This window comes from Leptonychotes weddellii, chromosome 1 (genome assembly GCF_054177405.1).
Source record: "Leptonychotes weddellii isolate Sample4059 chromosome 1, ASM5417740v2, whole genome shotgun sequence".
Lineage (NCBI taxonomy): Eukaryota > Metazoa > Chordata > Mammalia > Carnivora > Phocidae > Leptonychotes > Leptonychotes weddellii.
In genome coordinates, this window is record NC_138369.1 from 5,576,331 (window position 1) to 5,597,357 (window position 21,027).

The following is a 21,027-nucleotide window of genomic DNA, read 5'->3' on the forward strand; positions in this document are numbered from 1 at the left end:
TCTGACCCTCTCCCCTCTCATGCTGTTTCTCTCTCGCTCGCTCTCTAAAAAATAAATAAAATCTTTAAAAAATATATATATATATATATAACATTCTTTATTGCTTGTGTCTATTAGAGTCAGGGTTACTTTCTTTTAGCAGAAACAAAGGTTTTTTTTTTAGGATTTTATTTATTTATTTGACAGAGAGAGACAGCGAGAGAGGAAACACAAGCAGGGGGAGTGGGAGAGGGAGAAGCAGGCTTCCCGCGGAGCAGGGAGCCCGATGTGGGGCTCGATTCCAGGACCCTGGGATCATGACCTGAGCGAAGGCAGACGCTTAACGACTGAGCCACCCAGGCGCCCAAAACAAAGGTTTTTTCACTAATTAAGATAAACAATTTATCTTCATTTACCATCATCTCAAACTACCGAGATAATCAAATTATAACAATTTTATAGATGATGAAACTAAGTGTAGTAGATGCTGATAGTGCTATGCACAGACCCAAGTTACCAGTGACCACTCTTGGAAATTACCAAATTAGGTATAAAAGACCCACTCCTCCCATGTTTCATAGTAGGCTTATTTTTGAAGTGCAATTCAAACGGTGCAATCTATGGAATTGGCAGAATTATGTCTCCATGACTACAGACTTATTTGGATCCTCTCCACGATCCATCCAACTTCTTTACTTTTCTTCTTCCTTGAATATCCAAACAAAATCACTGTATGCCCTGCCTCAGGTTCAGCTCTATGGACCTGACCAAAGTAACTGCGTTTGATAATGGAATTTATTTTTGAAACATCACAGAGCTATTCAAAGAACAAATCAAGTTTCAACCCAAAGTTAAGATGAACTTACCCATTAAGTTCTCCAGTCATTCTAAAAGAACTTGGTGATGCAAGAATTCAACATTCTGGCTCACCCAATATTTCTGTCACTTTGACTCATTCTAGAAACCCCAGTCTATGCAGACGACACAGTCACAGAAGAGAAGGTATTCTATTTATGAGTTTCCTCAAGGCTCCCTTCATGCCCTGTTCCTCAGGCTATAGATGAAGGGGTTCATCATTTGAGGGACAACAGTGTACATCATTGAAACCACTGCAGTGTTTCTGGAAGAGTTAGTAAGAGCAGAACTTATGTATACCCCCAAACCTGTCCCATAGAACAAAGACACAACTGACAGGTGAGACGCACAGGTGGAAAAAGCTTTATACTTCCCACCTGCTGATGGCATTCTCAAAACAGAGGGTACTATCTGAGTATAAGAGAAAATGATTCCACACAGAGGAATACCACCAAATATGCTAGTTGCAAAATATATCAGGATGTTTTTTTTTTTTTAAAGACTTCATCTATCTATTCATGAGAGACAGAGAGAGAGACAGAGGCAGAGGGAGAAGCAGGCTCCCCGTGGAGCAGGGAGCCCGATGTGGGACTCGATCCCAGGACCCTGGGATCATGACCTGAGCCGAAGGCAGACACTTAACCGACTGAGCCACCCAGGGGTCCCTATCAGGATGTTATTGATGAGGGTGTCGGAACATGCGAGCTTGATGACCTGAACAACTTCACAGAAAAAGAGAGGGATTTCAAGGTCTGTGCAGATGGTCAGTTGCAATACCATCAGACTGTGCATCAGGGCATCCACAATGTTAATGCACAAGGAGAGTAGAACCAGCATGCCACAGAGGTGGGAGTTCATGATGACTGTGTACCTCAGTGGATGACAAATGGCCACATAGCGGTCATAGGCCATTACTGAAAGAATACAACTATCCAAACTTACAAAAACCAGGACAAGCAGACCTGCATGAGGCAGCCTGTGTAAGTGATGCTCTGATTCTGTGCTTGGATGTTCACCATCATCTTTGGGATTGTGGTTGTACTTAAACAGATGTCAGTAAAGGACAGGTTGGAGAGGAAGAAGTACATGGGGGTGTGGAGGTGGGAGTCCGAGCTGACAGCCAGGATGATGAGCAAGTTTCCCAGGACAGTGACCAGGTACATGGATAGGAACAGGCTGAAGACGAGGGACTGCAGTTCTGGATTCTCTGTCACTTCCATGAGAAGAAATTCTAAAATGTCTGTTTCATTTCTGGGTTCCATATTGTTGATGAATCTTATGGAAATGATATGGTAACAAGACAATGAAATGTTAGCTCCTAGGCGAGCAGCAGGAGTATCACCAAGCGCAAGCACCTTGTTGGGAAAGGAAAAAGTCAAATGGAGAGATGTCTTCTCTTTGTATATTATTTTGTTATTTTGAAAAAAGATTTAAAGTTAATAAATCAGTGAGTCAAGATTTGTTAATTCTGGAAAGGGTTGAGGAATCCTCATTTTTTAAATTAGACTATTCTTTAATTTGGTGACTTCATTAGAAGAAATGGGTAGTGAGACTGATGAGTCTATCTGGATCTCCACCCTGTTCTGCAGAGATCTCACAGCTTGGCAACAGAGGTAATACAACAGTATGTTAAAAACCCAGAATTGGAAGATACAGGGAAAACTGCCCAAGCCAACTCTCAGAAATCAGTAGAAGGATTTTTAAGCAAATGTTATAACAATCACTGTATTTGCAAATGAGCATGTTCCTGCTGAGAAGGAAAATAGTCTTTTTCCTTACAGAGAGAAAATAGGAAACTGGCAGAATAATAACTATTTGGGGATTGGAGGAAAGGTACAAGGGACAAGTCAAGAAAACAGAAAGCAGGAGGCAAATGATGTCTTGATTCTAATCATTTTATGCATATACTCTTCACAGTTTCTGCTGGATAAACTCATAGTAAAATATATGCCCTCATTTCCAAACATTAACTAAGGTACATCAGGTTACCTAAGTTACATCACTGTGGAATGATATTGGACATCTCTGCTAGATGTTGGATGATGGAGACCGGTGCTCCCTCCGTAGGAAGAGGAAAGGGATGGAGTGAAGCATCAGGCTCCTGGGCAAGAGAGATCATCATCAGGGCAAGGCACAGATATCCTGTTTCTTTTTTTTTTTAATTTTTTAATTGTTATGTTAATCCCCATACATTACAACATTAGTTTTAGATGTAGTGTTCCATGATTCAGATATGCTGTTTCTTTACTGGGGCAGGGCTGTTGAGCAAGGTTGTCACAATTTGTAGTCTCTGTGCCTCTGGAGGATCAATATCCAAAGCTCTTTATTAGCCAACAATTGTATCATCATTCTGATCCCAGGGCAGTGCAAATTCTTTTAAGACTAAAGCAACAGAATTGATGAATTCAAGATGGTTGATACCCTGATGAGTCCAGGTGTTCACCACTCATTTCTCCACCTGTTTCTGCTCACATCTTCTATTTCACATACCTCCTAGATGTGGACATGCCCTCCTTTGGCATCTCTATGTAAACAATGATATCAGGAAGCCTGATAATACTTGTAGGTGTGAAATTATATATATGTGTGTATATATATATTTCAGCCATAAGAAGGAATGAAATTCTGACAGGTACTACCACATGGATGAACCCTAAAAACTTAAGTAAAATGAACAGATGAGAAAGGACAAATATTGTATAATTTTAGTTTAAGATACCTAGAATAGGCAAATTCATAAAGATAGAAAAGTAGAATGTGGTTACCAGGGGAGGGAAGAAAGGACTGATTTTTTAGTGTGCTGGAATATATTAACAGCTGTGTCTGTGCTAATAAAATCATGTTGCTATTGGTAGGGTGAGCAAGATCCCATCTGGAAATATTTCACTGGAAGTTTATTTGCCCTGTTTTTATTCTTGTTATATTGAAAGAACAATTCTGAATTTTCATTGAATGAGTCATGTGTTTTAGTGGCTCATTTTTAAAGTGCTTGAATTTCTCACTCTTTATCTTTTGGATTGTGCTTATTCTCTTAAGAAACTCTTGACTTCAGGAAAAAAAAGAAAGAAATGCTTGACTTTGTGGCACCTGGGTGGCTCAGTTAGTTAAGCATCCAAATCTTGATTTCTGTTTAGGTCATGATCTTGGGGTCATGAGATTGAGCCCTGTGTGGGTCTCTGGGCTCAGTGGGGAGTCTGCTTGAGATTCTTCCTCTCTGCCCCTTCCCCACTTGCATGCATACTCACACACTCTTTCTCTAAAAATAAATAAATCTTTAAAAAAAAAATGCTCAACTTCTCTGAGGTAATAAAAACATTTTCTTATTTTATCTTCCAAAATATTTAATCACTTTGATTCTTGTGTTTAATGCTTTGGTACATTGGAATGAATTCTTTTGAGTTTTTTATTGTGGTAAATATGTATAACATAAAATTTACTATTTCAGCCATTCCATTTTTTTTAATTTTATTTTATTATGTTATGTTAGTCACCATACAATACATCATTAGTTTTTGATGTAGTGATCCATGATTCATTGTTTGCATATAACACCCAGTGCTCCATGCAATACGTGCCCTCCTTAACACCCATCACTGGGCTAACCCATCCCCCCACGCCCTCCCCTCTAAAACCCTCAGTTTGTTTCTCAGAGGCCATAGTCTCTTATGGTTCGTCCCCCCCTCTGATTTCCCCCCTTCATTTTTCCCTTCCTTCTCCTAATGTCCTCCATGCCATTCCTTATGTTCCACAAATAAGTGAAACCATATGATAATTGACTTTCTCTGCTTGACTTACTTCACTTAGCATAATCTCCTCCAGGCCCATCCATGTTGATGTAAAAGTTGGGTATTCATCCTTTCTGATGGCTGAGTAATATTCCATCGTATATATGAACCACATCTTCTTTATCCATTCATCTGTTGAAGGGCATCTCGGCTCTTTCCAGTTTGGCTATTGTGGACAATGCTGCTATGAACATTGGGGTGCATGTGGCCCTTCTTTTCACTACATCTGTGTCTGTAAATACCCAGGAGTGCAATTGCTGGGTCATAGGGTAGCTCTATTTTTAATTTTTAATTTTTTGAGGCAGCTCCACACTGTTTTCCAAAGTGGCTGTACCAACTTGCATTCCCACCAACAGTGTAAGAGGGTTCCCTTTCTCCACAACTTCGCCAACATTTGTCGTTTCTTGCCTTGTCAATTTTTGCCATTCTAACTGGTGTAATGTGGTATCTCAATGTGGTTTTGATTTGAATTTCCCTGCTGGCTAATGATGATGAACATTTTTTCATGTGTCTGTTAGTGATTTGTATGTCTTCAGCTATTTTAAGTGTACAATTCCATGGCATTAAGAACACTCACAGTGTTGTATGACCATCACCACTATCCATTTCCTGAACGTTTTTTATCATCCCAAACAGAAACTCTGTACCTGTTAAATGGTAACTTTTTCTCCAACCAGCTTTCAGAAGGAAACTAACCCTTTGCCATATAGCTGATTTCAGACTTCTAACCTTCAGACTGCAACAGAATGCATTCATGTTGTTTTAAGAGGCTAAGTTTGTAATACGTTACAAGGACAATAGGAAACTAATACAGGACACATATCTCAATTCGGGCTGATGATAACAATAATGCTTTCTGGACGTCTCCTTGGAAATATTATGCTTGTGTTGGAAGGAAACCCAAGGAGAGGCTGTCAGTTTTTGTTTCTGGGTCTGAAAGCAGGCATTAGTGGCCACCAGGAGAATAGCCCTAATAGGCAAATATCACCACATGGCAGAGTGAAATGCATCCCTGTGGTTCTGTGCCTGGACCTACCCAATCCCTTAAGTTTTTGTTAGGAAAGATCATTGTTTTATCACTTGACCCTATTGGAGTTGAGAATTTTCTTAGTACAGCTGAAGGCATGCATCCTAACTGAGTTGAAGTATCTCAAATCTTCCCAAAATATAAACTAATATAATCATGCCAATTTTATAGGCAAGGAAACTGAGTTTAGAGAGTTGAAATAAAGTGTCAAAGGCCACATGGCTATGTTTTGGTAGAGGTAGGATTCAAACCCAGCTGGTCTGATTTCAAAATTCTTACCCTTAACCATTTGATGTCTGGTTTCATATATTCAAAGTTGGTCAGGCTGTCTGGATCACACCATTATTTCTGTCAAATTCTGTCCAAAGCAGTTGACACATTAATGGAAAGATGATATTCTAGAGATAAGTTTCCTCAAAGCCCCCATCATGTCCTTGTTCCTCAGACCATAAAGGGGTTCATCATGGGGGTGACCACAGTGTACATGACTGATACTATTGCACTCTTCCTGGAAGAGTGTGTAGCTGCAGAACTAAGGTACACCCCAAAACCTGTCCCATAGAACAGGGAAACAACTATTAAGTGTGACCCACAGATGGAAAGTGCCTTATATTTTCCACCAGCTGATGGGATTTTCAGGACAGATGAGGTAATTCGAGTGTAAGAGATAATTATCCCAGAGGGAGGAATAACACCCAATAGGCTGGTCACTAAATACATGAGGATGTTATTGATGAGGATATCAGAACAGGTAAGCTTGAGAATATGAGCTAATTCACAGAAAAAGTGGGGAATTTCCAGGTCTGTGCAGAAGGAAAGTTGTAGTGCCATCAAAGTGTGGAGAAGGGCATCCAGAACACTAATAAGGAAGGACAGCAGAACCAGCAGCCTACAGAGTTTGGGGTTCATGATGATATTGTACCTCAGTGGGTGACAGATGGCCACAAATCGATCAAAGGCCATCATGACCAGAATTTCATTTTCTAATACAGCAAAAGTCAGGACAAAGCAGATTTGTGTGAGGCAGCCTGTGTAACTGATGGATTTGCTCTGTGTCTGGATGTTCACAAGCATCTTTGGGATCATTGTGGTGGTGAAACAGATGTCAACAAAAGATAGATTAGAGAGGAAGAAGTACATGGGGGTGTGGAAGTGGGAGTCATACATAACAGCCAGGATGAGGAGCAGGTTCCCGAGCACAGAGACCAGGTACACAGACAGGAATAGGCAGAATAGGAGGGGCTGCAGTTCTGGATCCTCTGACAGTCCCAGAAGGAGGAATTCTATAGTATCTGAGAGGTTTCCTGATTTCATGTTGCTGAGGGGTCTGATAGAAAAGATGGAGGTGACAAGAAAACAAAACTTAAGACAAACTTTCTTAAACATGCCTATCTTTTCTCCTGCTTTCCTCTCTCCCTTCTTTACCCCTCCTTTCCTTGCTTTGTGTTCCCCTCAACATTCCCCCCCCATACCATCCTGTCCCAAGTTTTTATTTTCTATCATTTCTTTTTTTTTAAATTTTATTATGTTACGTTAGTCACCATACAATACATCATTAGTTTTTGATGTGGTGATCCACGATCCATTGTTTTCGTGTAACACCCAGTGCTCCATGCAGTACTATTTTCTATCAATTCTTTGTCAAGTAGAGGTACTTAGTAAGAAAAGAGGAATGAAACATTACCCGGTTAAGATGCCTACAAACAGGGGTACCTGGGTGGCTGTCGGTTAAGTGTCTGCCTTCAACTCAGGTCATGACTCCAGAGTCCCTGGATCGAGCCCCGTGTAGGGCTCCCTGCTCAGCAGGGAATCTGCTTCTCCCTCTCCCTCTGCTCCCCCCCCCCACAAATGCTCTCTCTCTCTCAAATAAAGAAATAAAATCTTCAAAAAAGAAGCAAATACACCTGGATGATTACACTTTCAGGGTAATGCAGGGACTTACAGTAATAAATGCAAAATGTTTGACATTGCACATGCAATTAATAACACTTCAGTGTGTTTTATCCAATTATCTCTATGTTTAGGAGAAAAAAAAAATGACACTCAATTTTAGAAGTTCCCTACCTCTTTCTCACTGGTATTTTCTCTTTTCCACTTAACATTCTTTAACCACATAATGATGAGGTACAAAAAAAAAAAGATAAAAGAATGAAAGAAAACAAGAAAGGGGGAGATAATTAATTCTAAAAATATTCAAATGTTACTGGAAGTCATTAGAGTCAAGCTCTGTGCTTAGCTTAATAGTCTGGATAGATATATTTACCCTTTTATTGGCTTTCATACATACCCCGTAATGTCTTTCTCTCCCATCATTTTTCCTTTTTTTATTATGTTCAGTTAGCCACTGTATAGTACATAATTAGTTTTTGATACGTTCAATGATTCATCAGTTAAATATAACACCCAGTGCTCATCACAGCACGTGCCCTCCCATTTTCCCTTTCTTACCAGTTTCTGAAAGTGAAAATTAACCTCTTTATCTAATAGCATAGGTCCTCCTATTTTTGTCTTAACCCATGCCTTTCATTTATATCATAGATAATATAAAAATGTTCTTAAAAGATCTCATCACAAGAAAAAAATGTATGACCATGGGTAGTGATGGATGTTACTGAAATTTATTCTGGTAATTATTTTGCAATATTTACATATATCAAGTCACTGTGTGGTACACCTAAAACTATTGCAATGTTATATCTCAATTAAAAGAAAGAAAATGTTAAGAGAGTAAGCGATAGGTCAGACCCTCCTTCCTATTATTCCTGGTTCAGCCCCCTCAGCCCCTGGTTCAGGGAAGGAGTCCCATGTGGACCAACTCAGGACCAGCTCCAGGCCTCTCATATCCCATCTGGCTTATCCAGATTCCTGAGAAATTGCTCATGATGCCCCTAAAGTGGCAATAAGGGATTGGCATGGGTTAGCAGTGTCTAAGCATCTGCCTACCATTCTCATGAAGGAATTTCTTAACAATATCTCAAACATATGATAGAATCACAAGATGTGTACAGTGAGCCCACCTAATGTGAGCCCTTTGCTTCACAAATTGAGGCCCTGAGCAGAGTTGACTTTTTTCCTGGAGAAAGACAAGGGATCATAAAAACCATCTAGGGATAAGGCTTGAACACAGACACTCCTTGGTTTAATCATGAATCCCCCAATTGCAACATGGATCTGTGACATGAGAAGGTCCCTGAACCTCTCTGAGCAGATTCAATTTTCATTTTTTTTAAAAAGATTTTGTCAGAGAGAGAGAGAGCACAAGCAGGGGAAGAAGCAGACAGAGGGAGAAGCAGCCTCCCCACAGAGCAAGGAGCGCAACGTGGGACCCAATCCCAGGACCCTAAGATTGTGACCTGAGCTGAAGACAGGTGCTTGACTGAGCCACCCAGGCATCCCAATTTTCTCATTTGTATAATGGCAACTACTATAAAATATACAAAGGTACTACATCAAACACTAATGATGTATTGTATGGTGACTAACATAATACAGTTAAATTAATATATACACCCACACATAGACATACACACACACACACACACACACACACAGGTATTACACTGATGAAAAATGAAAAGCACCAAGCACAGTGGGGCCTTGCAATGACTTTTCCTATCATTTTTGGTTTTAGCTCTGGACAGTCCTAATGTCTAGAAGGGAAGCTGAGAGTGAGACAGAATGAAAGAGGCAAGGAGGGAAGGCACCCCAAGAATATGATCTCAGGGCTGAAAGGGATGTACTCAAATCTCCACTGGGAGCCCTCAGTATAATGAAATAGAGAAAGGAAATAACCTAAACAAACACCAGTATGGGAATACATTCATAAGTTATGGCATAGTCATGGTACACCATGTTATTTTAATATTTTTATACTATTATATCATCCTTAATTTCTTAAATGTTTTAAATATGCAAAGTCTAAATATTTACATTATTTCTTGCTGTATAAAATTAAACCAAAAATTATTAAAGGAGAAAAGCAATTTATATGATAGCTATAGCATGATGGAGTTTATGTAATTATAAATACTCCTTAAAATAATTGTTTCATGGGCGCCCGGGTGGCTCAGTTGGTTAAGCAACTGCCTTCGGCTCAGGTCATGATCCTGGAGTCCCAGGATCGAGTCCCGCGTCGGGCTCCCTGCTCAGCGGGGAGTCTGCTTCTCCTTCTGACCCTCCCCCCTCTCATGTGCTCTCTGTCTCTCTCCTTCTCTCTCTCAAATAAATAAAATCTTTAAAAAAAAATAATTGTTTCATGTTTAATGTTCAATTTAAGTACCCCCAAAAGTACAAAAAGACAATGAAGGGCTTAAGCCCACCAGCCAGCATGACTAAATTTGATACTGTGCCAAGCTTGCCCCAGTTTTATTAATAAAACAATGGAAATCGCCTTGAAACCCCAGCATATTTGTACACAATCTCAATAGTGACCTTCCCTCTCAGAGGGAATTTTCCATGCTTTCATTCCCCTGAAATGTTTCACCTGAGTAATAATGTAGCCATAAACATTCTATGCTTATGTTACATGCTCATATTTGTTATACATAGTACATTATTCAATTCAGCAACTTTTTTTGGCTTTACATTATCTTTTCTCTATTTATCAAGATTGACACAAGAAGATCTGGTTTATTAATTTTAACATACATTCTCTCATCAGTGGGCCTTTGGGTTAATTACAATTTTTTCTATAGTAGAGATTTATCAGACATGTTCACATGTACTAATAGTGTTAAACTATCCATGGCCAATATCCACCAATTCCAGGGTGGTAACCTCTGGGAGGGGAGGAGGGGATATAGAGGATTTGTCCATGATGATATATAGTTATCCCTGTCTGAAGGCAAAGAAAGGCCTTTCTCTGTGGGATTTGGATCTGATACTCAGTTTAAAATATAATGGTAATATATAATGTGTATGTAATACTTTATCATTTTGAAAGAAAATATCTGAAGATAATATGGCCAAAATGTCAGCACTAATTCTGCAAAGTGGTTGCATGGCTATTTATTTTACTGCTCACTGTGCTGTTCTGATGGCTTTAAATATTCTCTATTTTCTTTGGGGATTTTCAGAGAAAGACTGGAAAGGTAGACTAATGGGTCTCAACCTCCTCTCTCAAGGTCCTTACGGATAAGAAGTAGGAACAAGACTTGAGTTCTCTGAGATAAAAGCTGGAACCAAATATGGGAAAATTGAGAAGCCAAACTCACCCATCTAGTCCCATTCACAGCCCCCCAAAATGAGGGAAACCAGAGAATTGTAGAATTATCTGTCCAATTTTTTTTAAGATTTTATTTATTTATTTGACAGACAGCGAGCACCAGCGGGAGGAATGGCAGAGGGAGAAGCAAGTTCCCCACTGAGCAGGGAGCCCGATGCAGGACTCAATCTCAGGACCCTGGGACCATGATCTGAGCCGAAGGCAGATGCATAACCGACTGAGCCACCCAGGCACCCCTCTCTGTCCAATTTCTGAAGGGGCTAATTCATGTTCAGGTAGGGAAAGAGTCCCTGGAATTTAAAAGGCAGAGTAATAGCGGGAAATGAAAGCTGACTGCAAATTCAATGTAACAAACTTACCAAACTTTCTCTTACCTCTTGGATGTCCTCCAGATAGGCTGATTTAAAAAAAACAAAAAACAAAAACTGTTCAATTTCTCACAGCATTTAGTAGGGCAAATCAGATTACTTGAAGTCACCAATGAGTAATTCACCTTTCCTCTAGATATTGAAGGGTAGAGATGGGAAATCTGTCCCCAGGAAGGGCAGAGGGACCAAGTAAGGCAATTGAGCTCCCCAGGGCAAGAGGGAGCATCTCAGGAGACTCAGGTGTGTTTCCTGACATGAACAGGTCTTTGACAGGAGTGGTCACAGATAGACTCTGTAATCTCTGTGGCCCTGGGAGCTCAATTTCCAAAGCTCCTCATTAGCCAAATATGTACTGTCGTTTCTTCCCCAAGGCATTTCAAATCCTTAAGGAGAACAGCTCATAGAAAGGACTCATGGAGGACCAGATTTCCTGATCCTGAGAGGACAGGTATACATCATTCTCTTCCCATGTTTCCTCTCACCTCCAGACAGGGAATCTCATTCTTGAATTTCTTCAGTCTGACCTTAAGAGAATTGATGAGCTTCTCATTAGACCAATTCCCAGCGTTCTCTGGGGCAGAGATTATCACTGGAAGAATAAGAGAAGCAAAGTGGTGTTTAAGTCCCCATAGGAAAGAGATTGGGGATGCAGAGCATGTATCATGGGAGTATCTCCACAAAGTCACTCTAAGAAATTTTTCTTTAAAGTCTCTTAATGAATGAGGTAAGTACTATAATAGGAAAGAGTGCATGTAAAGAAACCAATTTACTAGTTACTTGGTCAGGCTTTTGGAGGTTGTCTGGAAAATCGACATCAAAACTAGCAATCTTAGAGATCACACACCAAAAAAGCACTAACCAGAAGGAAGCAGGTGATAAATTGCATTAACCTTGGGAAACAGGGATATACAGGACTCTGTACAAACTTTTCTAGTTAAGTGCAAAACTGGTTCAAAATGAAAAGTTTTTAAAAATTTAAAAATCAAAATATGGCCCTACAACATACACATCAAAACCGCCAAAATGAAAAAGACAGTGTAAAGTATTACCAAGAGAGCAGATATGCATATTGGAACAACTACTTTGTAAAACCGTTTGGTAGTGTTGAATAAACATGGCCATGTGTATTCCCTATGACCCAGACCGCACTCCTAAAATATAGACCCTACAAAAATACATACAGCTGTGAACTAAAACATGTACAAGAATGTTCATGGCAGAACTACTTATGACTATAGGGCTCCTGAGTGGCTCAGTCAGTTAAGCACCTACATTCAGCTGGGGTCATGATCTCAGGGTCCTGGGATAGAGCCCCACATCAGGTTCTCTGCTCAGCAGGGAGTCCGCTTCTCCCTCTCCCTTTGTCCCTCCCTGCTTGTATGCTCTCTCTCGCCCTCTCTCTCAAATAAATAAAATCCTAAAAAAAAAAAACTCCAATTATAAACAACCCAAATGTCCAGAACAGTTTTATGAATTGTGCGTATTCATAAAATGGAAAGCTATATACCAATGAGAATAAAACTCTGCTAAAGGAAGAACATAGATGAATCTCACAAATAGAGTTGAGCAGAATCCAGATACAATGGTAACACTTCAGGTATAATTGTGCATGTAACTCTGTAAACATACTGAAAACCACTGAATTTTATACTTTATGACATGTGAATTATATCTCGATAAAGCTGTTAAAAATGCATGATTCTAGGGGCACCTGGTCAGCTCAGTCAATGGAACATGCGACTCTTGATCTCGGGGTTGTGAGTTCGAGCCCCATATTGTGTGCAGAGATTACTTAAAAAAATCTTTTTAAAAATACATTGGATCCATACAGTACACATGTTCTGGTGGCAAGAATCAGGGTGACTGTGAGTGAAAAGGAAGCACTGAAGGAGGATTCTAAGTGCTGAAAACGTTCTACTTCTTGACCAGTGTGTATAATAGTTAATATAGGTAACCTCCACCCTGGTACCCCAGTAGCAGTTCAATTTTTAAATTATATATATAAATTTCTAAAAACCTGACATAGGTTATATTGGTTAGTGACAGTCATTTGTGAATAAAACCTCCCTCCCAACACACACACTGTAAACATGGTGGCTTAAAACATTAGGTGTTTATTTTTCTCAAGAAACAAGTCTTGAAGACACTAAAGGTTTTTACTTTCAGCGTCAAATGGTCACCTATCTAGGGGATGAATAAAGGATTTATCACAGTCATTGCATAACTTATATTTCTCCCACAGATCTCTCCCATTCTTTACATCCAGTTCTCCTCTGCAGTTAGCATTTGCTTGTATGCCTTCAAGATTGAGAGTTCACTGAAAACTATTGCACATGGACATTTACTAGGAGTTTTATTCAGCATGAGTGCTCTCGTGATGCCGCCGAAGGGAGGAGAGCTTACTGAAAGCGTGTCCACAGACACTGCATTGATAGGGCTTTTCACCAGTATGGACTCTCTTGTGCACAGTTAGATTACACCTCACGCTGAAGGTTTTCCCACATTGATCACACTCATAGGGTTTCTCTCCAGTGTGAGTTCTTATGTGTATTGTAAGGGACACATGCCTCCTAAAAGCCTTTTCACACTCATTACACTTGAAGGGTTTCTTTTCCCTGGTGTGCTTTTTCATATGTCTCCTATGAGATAAGAGACCACCGAAGGCTTTCCCACACTCCTTACACTCATATTGTTTCATTTTCATGTGAATTTTCTTATGCAAAGTGAGGAAAGATTTCACTCTGAAGGCTTTCCCACACTGGTTACATGCGAAGGGTTTCTCTCCAGTGTGAATTCTCATGTGTTCTTTAAGGCACGAGTGATCCCTGAAGGCTTTCCCACAGTCATTGCAAGTACACGGTTTCTCTCCAGCATGCATTTTCTTGTGCACATTAAGATTACAGCTCATTCTAAAAGTCCTTCCACATTGATCACACTCGTAAGGTTTCTCTCCAGTATGTATCCGCAGGTGTGTCTTCAGGGCTGATGGACTACTTAAGGCTTTTCCACAGTGGCTACACTCAACGGACTTCTCACCAGTGTGGACCCTCTTATGTCTTGTAAGGTATGAAAGAATACTGAAGGTTTTCCCACAATCATTGCAGGCATAGGGCTTCTCTTTGGTATGTATTATCTTGTGCATGGTAAGCCTAGAGCTTCTACTGAAGGTTTTGCTGCACTGATCACATTTGTAGGGTTTGTCCCTTGAATGAATTCCTTCATGTTGTCTAAGAAGTGAACTATCTCTGAAGGTTTTTCCACAGTCACGGCATTCATAGGGCTTCTCCCCAGTGTGAATTCTCTTGTGCCGTGTAAGATAAGAGCTTGAACTGTAGGCTTTCCCACACTGGTTACATTTAAAAGGTTTTTCTCCACTGTGGGTTCTCATGTGCAATGCAATGGATGAGTGGTTCTGTAATACTTTACCACACTGGCTACACTGAAAATATTTCTCTCTAATGCAAGTTTTTTCATGCTTAAAATGTAAGATTGAACTTGAGACTTTCCTAGAGTCAGTGCATTCATAGGACTTCTCTCTTGTATGTTGCTTCTTATGCACAGCTAAGAAAGAACTCCTGATGAAGGTATTTTTATCATTTTTACAGCCATTGGATTTTTCCCCCCGAAAGAATGCTCTCATGTGGGTTAAGGTGTAAACAATCTCTGAGGGCTTTCCCAAGATGAAGGCATTGATGGGGATTCTCACAAGGATGAATTCTCTGATTCTGAGTGATGCTAGATTTCATGCTCAAGGCAATTTTATTCTGTTCAATGGATCTTCCTCCATGAGTTTGCTCCTATTGGTTAAAGTAAGTTATGATCACAAGATTTATCTCATTATTATATTGAGAATCTTCCCCCCATACTCATAAATTCTGACATGTTTAAACAAGCACTTTATTAGAATTAGAGCTTACCTAACATTTTCTTAGTGAATATACAGTTCCTGTCTGAGTTTATTAGCTTGAATAAGATGAATCTTATACCACATTGCTCCAATCAGGGTCTCTTTAGAGTTTTAACACATAAATGCTTTGGAGTGAATGTTTTCAATATTTAATATCTAACTTCCATTATGAAAATATTTACTTTGGGGATTCTCAGCAACCATTTTTGGAGCTAATGGGTAAGTTTCCTTCAAATTCATGATATTTAGAGAATTTCCTGTTTTCTATTGGTAAAATGAGTACCTCAAATTTCCCCCTTAGTATTACATGGACATCTGGACTTCTAACAGAGAGCAAGAAATTCTCATGTGACTCTTACCTTCTTGCCACTGAGTGCTTCTTTCTCCAAAATATCTTGCTTATGTTGTGATTGTTTGGTTTTAAGGAGAACCATCCCATCTGAACAAGCTGGGGGAAAGTAAGTTTTTGTCAATATACTGACAAGGAGGTAAAGCCCAAGCCCAATCTGACAGAAACAGGAAGCAACCTCGAGTATGAAATGGTGAGTAAGGACAAAACTAAGGTCCATGTGGATTTCTCTTCAAATTGACCCTAAACTTAGGAAGACAATGTGTAAGAAAAAAGCATTCTTGATCAAAAGAATGATATTTACATGCTTTACTGTTTTATATCACTTATTAAGGAAGGTTCTATCATGAATGAAAATTATGTTAATAAGCAAAGGCTATAGCTACACACACACACACACACACACACACAAAATGGGAATAACTAGACAGTGATTCTAGATGTAAATATTAAAGCATAAGACAGGTCTTTCTTTCAGAGCATAGGAAAAGTATGAAGGACATTAGGAGAAGGAAAGGAAAAATGAAGAGGGGGAAATCAGAGAGGGAGACAAACCATGAGAGACTATGGACTCCGGGAAACTGAGGGTTTTAGAGGGGAGGGGACTGGGAGGATGGGTTAGCCCAGTGATGGGTATTAAAGAGGGCACGTTCTGCATGGAGCACTGGGTGTTATACGCAAACAATGAATCATGGAACACTACATCAAAAACTAATGATATACTGTATGGTGACTAACATAACATTAAAAAAAAAGTATGAAATGATAGGTTAAACCTAAGCCAAAGATTAGGGAATTCTGAAAGTACATGAATAAGCTCATACCAAATGGTCTCTGCTTTCTACTCAAATTTAAAGCGTATTTTTTTTTAAGTTCCCTGTTTGACTTTTCATAATGTACCTCTTTCTCACCCCCACCAAATGTGGTACAAAACATTCATATATGCCCGTTGCTCACCTGAACAGGTATCTTGATTTCCTGTCTCTGTTTTCATTTCATCTTCCTGTTCCATCTGGGTGATCAGAGTGGGTTTGCTGAGCTGCTTTTCTACAATGGGGGACAATGGATGTGAGAGTACCATGTAGTGTACAACAAAACTACCATCAAACTGTGGAAACTTTTATCTTTGAGGTTCTGAAGATAGGCAAGTGTGGCTTTAGGAGCAGCGCAATGATTATGACAAATTTCTAACAGACCAAGCAAAAGTAAAGCACTTGGGAGATCAGCTTTCAGAAAGATAGAATGAGGACCCTGTTTAACTTATCTCCCCCACTAAACAAAAAATGATGGGCAAAACAAATAGAATCAATCAATTGAGAAATTAACCAAAGACACAGAACAAATGGAAAACTGTCTATCCAAGAAAAATCACTGAACCTTGGTAAGAGAAAAGAGACTTTGACATTTTAACTTCAGATTATTTCTATTCTTCCTCTCTCCTTAGCTCTATGGCATAGTAGTCAAAAGTCAACAGCCTTGCAGTCAACAAAGAGACCTGAACATTGTTAAAAGAACCAGCCCCAGAACAGTCAATATTTTCTAAAATATTTTTAAAAAGCTACTGAGAAGAGGGATGCCTGGGTGGCTCAGTCAGTTAAGCGTCTGCCTTCGGCTCAGGTCATGATCCTAGGGTCCTGGGATCAAGTCCCACATCGGGCTCCTTGCTCAGCGAGGAGCCTGCTTCTCCCTCTGCCTGCCACTCCCACTGCTTGTGCTTTCTCTCTCTCTCTCGCTAATAAATAAATAAAATCTTAAAAAAAAAAGCTACTGAGAAGAGTGATATCATTTTTGTTACACGGTACACCTCATTAATGCATGGCTCAAAAGAAGATCACTGGATTCTCATATCCACTTCTGCATACAGTGCGTTTTCTATGTTGTTTTGAAGAAAATCTAGACTCACACAGATAAGTAGTTGAAAAGGAGAGGAACATATTAACAGTCTTTAAAAATCAGTGTGGATATTCTTTGGTAAGGCACCAAAACTTAACAAGTGGAGGTTTCTTTAGGTTAGTTGCAATGTAGAATCCGAAATCATATCAGTGAGTCCTCTGTACTCTTACATTAAAATCCATTATGTGTGTGTGTGTTGTATGTGTGTGTGTGTATAATCTATCATGAATACATATATATGATTATAGATACAGATATTATTAATCTAAGCTTGCAGCTCCCTAGAAAATCTATATCCTCAGGGTGTTGGGCTATTAGATTTTACTCAGAGCTCAGCTTAGCAGAAAAAAAAGCTCTTATCCCCAGGGCATAACCTTGGAGACTTTGAAAAGCTCCAATCAGTTCCTGGGGATCCAGAATTCTATGCATGAGCAAGGCTATGCACATGCTCAAGAAAGAGGATAAGTCCGAAGTCACCTAGATTTGGTTGACTTTTAGACCCTGTCCAAGCAGGAAATGAAAAATAACTTAGTCTTATAAGTTGCCTGAAGCTTAAAGGCATGACATCTTACATAGATCTACTTGGCAAGAGACGAAGAGACATAGGCAAGGCATTTAAGAAAATGCTACTAAGCATTGGACTGCTAAGCTACAATGACCAGGAAACCAGGCTTAAAAATTAAAATAAGCACTTTTAATTTTTTAATTTTTTTAAGTAGGCTCTATGCTCAGTGTGGAACCCAATACAGGGTCACCTGGTTGGCTCAGTTGGTGTAGCAAGTGACTCCTAATCTCGGGGTTATGAGTTTGAGCCCCACACTGGGTGTAGAGATTACTTAAAAATAAGTCTTTTAAAAAATTAAGAATATTTCTGCCTGTGGATGCCGCCGAGTAAGCATCGTTAAAGTCTCCTCTCCCACCGCCGTCATGTCTAAGTCAGAGTCTCCCAAAGAGCCTGAACAGCTGCGGAAGCTCTTCATCATTGGTCTGAGCTTTGAAACAACTGATGAGGAGCCATTCTGAGCAATGGGGAATGCTTACGGACTGTGTGGTAATGAGAGATCCAAATACCAAGCGCTCCAGAGGCTTTGGGTTTGTCACGTATGCCACTGTGGAGGAGGTGGATGCAGCCACGAACGCAAGGCCACACAAGGCAGATGGAAGAGTTGTGGAACCAAAGAGGGCTGTCTCGAGAGAAGATTCTCAAAGACCTGATGCCCACTTAACTGTGAAAAAGATTTTTGTTGGTGGCATTAAAGAAGACACTGAAGAACATCATCTAAGAGATTATTTTGAACAGTATGGGAAAATTGAAGTGATCGAGATCATGACTGACCGGGGCAGTGGCAAAAAGAGAGGTTTTGCTTCTGTAACATTTGATGACCATGACTCTGTAGACAAGATTGTCATTCAAAAATACCATACTGTGAACGGTCACAACTGTGAAGTAAGGAAAGCCCTCTCTATGCAAGAGATGGCTAGTGCTTCATCCAGCCAAAGAGGTCGAAGTGGTTCTGGAAACTTTGGTGGTGGTCGTGGAGGTGGTTTTGGTGGGAATGACAACTTTGGTCGTGGAGGGAACTTCAGTGGTCGAGGTGGCTTTGGTGACAGTTGAGGTGGTGGTGGATATGGTGGCCGTGGGGATGGCTATAACGGATTTGGTAATGATGGAAGCAACTGTGGAGGTGGTGGAAGCTATAATGATTTGGGCAATTACAACAGTCAATCCTCAAATTTTGGACCCATGAAAGGAGGAAATTTTGGAGGGGCGCCTGGGTGGCTCAGTCGTTAAGCATCTGCCTCCGGCTCAGGTCATGATCCCAGGGTCCTGAGATCGAGCCCCGCACCGGGTTCCCTGCTCAGCGGGAAGCCTGCTTCTCCATCTCCCTCTGTTCCTGCTCTTGCTGTGTTTCTCTCTGTCAAATAAATAAATAAAATCTTAAAAAAAAAAAAAAAGAAAGGAGGAAATTTTGGAGGCAGAAGCTCTGGCCCCTATGGTGGTGGAGGCCAATACTTTGCCAAACCACGAAACCAAGGTGGCTGTGGTGGTTCCAGCAGCAGCAGTAGCTACGGCAGTGGCAGAAGGTTTTAATTACTGCCAGGAAACAAAGCTTAGCAGGAGAGGAGAGCCAGGGAAGTGACAGGGAAGCTACAGGTTACAACAGATTTGTGAACTCAGCCAAGCACAGTGGTGGCAGGGTCTAGCTGCTACAAAGAAGACATGTTTTAGACAATACTCGTGTATGGGCAAAAAACTTGAGGACCGTGTTTGTGACTAATTGTATAACAGGTTATTTTAGTTTCTGTTCTGTGGGAAGTGTAAAGCATTCCAACAAAGGGTTTTAATGTAGTTTTTTTTTTTTTTTGCACCCATGCTGTTGATTGCTAAATGTAATAGTCTGATCGTGATGCTGAATAAATGTGTCTTTTTTTAAATGTGCTGTGTAAAGTTATTCTACTCTGAAGCCATCTTGGTATACTACCCCAACAGTGTGAAGTTAGAATTCCTTCAGGGTGATGCCAGGTTCCATTCGAAATTGATTTGCAATCTGCTTGGGCACAGAAGCCATTGTCTCCACAAACCTTGGTGTAGTTGAACTGACAGTTAATGTGTTGTGACCTGGAGTTCACCATTAAAAGGGTCACCTAAGCAAAGTCCTGGAGTTTATTTGGTTATTAATATGATTGTTGGCACTATGTGAGCCCTGCATCGGGCTCCCCGCTCCGCGGGAAGCCTGCTTCTCCCACTCCCATTCCCACTGCTTGTTTTCCCTCTCTTGCTGTCTCTCAGTCTGTCAAATAAATAAATAAAATTTTTTAAAAATTAAGAATAGGGGTGCCTGGGTGGCTCAGTCAGTTAAGCGTCTGCCTTCAGCTCAGGTCATGATCCCAGGGTCCTGGGATCAAGCCCCGCATTGGGCTCCCTGCTCAGTGGGGAGTCTGCTTCTCCCTCTCCCATTCCCCCTGCTTGTGTTCCCTCTCTTACTGTGTCTCTCTCTCTCAGTCAAATAAGCAAATAAAATCTTTAAAAATAGGTTGAGGGAATTTAATGACACCATCAAGCATAGTAATACTTGCATTATATGGATGAGAAGGGAGAAAAAGGGGGCAGAAAATTTATTTGAAGAAATAATAAATGAAAACTTCCCTAATCTGGGGAAGGAAACAAACATCCAGATCCAGAAGTCACCCCCAACAAAATCAGCCTAAGAAGGTCCACACCAAGACACAAAGTTATTAAACTGGCAAAAGGTAGTGATAAGAGAAATTTAAAAGCAGCAAGATTAAAGAAAACAGTTACAAACAAGGGCAACCCTATAAGGCTATGAGCTGATTTTTCAGCAGAAACTTTGCATGCCAGAAGGGAGTGGTATGATATATTCCAAGTGCTGGAAGGACAAACACCTGCAACCAAGAATACTCTACCCAGCAAGACTGTCATTCAGAATACAATATAAAGAGTTTCCCAGATAAAGAAAAGTTAAAGGAATTTATCTCCAATAAACCAGCCTTACAAGAAATGGTAACGGGAATCCTTTGAGTGGAAAGGAAAGGCCATAATCAGAAGTAATAAAACTATAAAAGGAAAAAATTTCACAGGTACATTCAAACATAATAAAAGTAGCAGATTACGGGCGCC

At 40.2% G+C, this 21,027-nt stretch overlaps 3 protein-coding genes and 1 pseudogene across 3 annotated transcripts; 1 reads left to right on the top strand and 3 right to left on the bottom strand.

Annotated features, from left to right (window-relative positions):
* Positions 1–967: 967 nt before the first annotated feature.
* On the bottom strand, positions 968–2,221 carry LOC102740303 (olfactory receptor 7G1-like). Its single transcript, XM_081802859.1, is given in 4 exon segments — positions 968–1,020; positions 1,023–1,317; positions 1,510–1,793; positions 1,796–2,221. Coding segments are annotated over 4 exon segments (933 nt in total). The 5' UTR covers positions 2,097–2,221.
* Positions 2,222–6,087: 3,866 nt separating this feature from the next.
* LOC102736789 (olfactory receptor 7G3-like) lies at positions 6,088–7,061 on the bottom strand. The gene has a single exon (XM_006740578.2). It carries the CDS (start codon positions 7,030–7,032, stop codon positions 6,088–6,090), a length of 945 nt encoding a protein of 314 aa, XP_006740641.2. The 5' UTR covers positions 7,033–7,061.
* A 6,387-nt stretch (positions 7,062–13,448) lies between these two features.
* On the bottom strand, positions 13,449–16,575 carry LOC115943379 (uncharacterized). Its single transcript, XM_081802436.1, has 4 exons — positions 16,452–16,575; positions 15,505–15,593; positions 15,328–15,409; positions 13,449–14,973 (listed from the first exon to the last, which is right to left on the bottom strand). The coding sequence occupies exons 1-4, from the start codon at positions 16,573–16,575 to the stop codon at positions 13,592–13,594; spliced, it is 1,677 nt and encodes a 558-aa protein (XP_081658562.1). The 3' UTR covers positions 13,449–13,591.
* Positions 16,576–18,270: 1,695 nt separating this feature from the next.
* LOC115943380 (heterogeneous nuclear ribonucleoprotein A1-like) lies at positions 18,271–20,042 on the top strand (annotated as a pseudogene).
* Positions 20,043–21,027: the final 985 nt, after the last annotated feature.

Excerpts from the sequence above, each read along its gene's own strand:
- LOC102736789 (XM_006740578.2), bottom strand. The coding sequence starts at position 7,032 with ATGTTTAAGAAAGTTTGTCTTAAGTTTTGTTTTCTTGTCACCTCCATC.
- LOC115943379 (XM_081802436.1), bottom strand. The coding sequence starts at position 16,575 with ATGGTACTCTCACATCCATTGTCCCCCATTGTAGAAAAGCAGCTCAGC. Across the intron at positions 15,410-15,504 it reads AAGCACTCAGTGGCAAGAAG|AAAACAGGAAATTCTCTAAA; the intron begins GTAAGAGTCACA and ends TTTTACCAATAG. Across the intron at positions 14,974-15,327 it reads GGTTGCTGAGAATCCCCAAA|CATCACTCAGAATCAGAGAA; the intron begins GTAAATATTTTC and ends CATGAAATCTAG.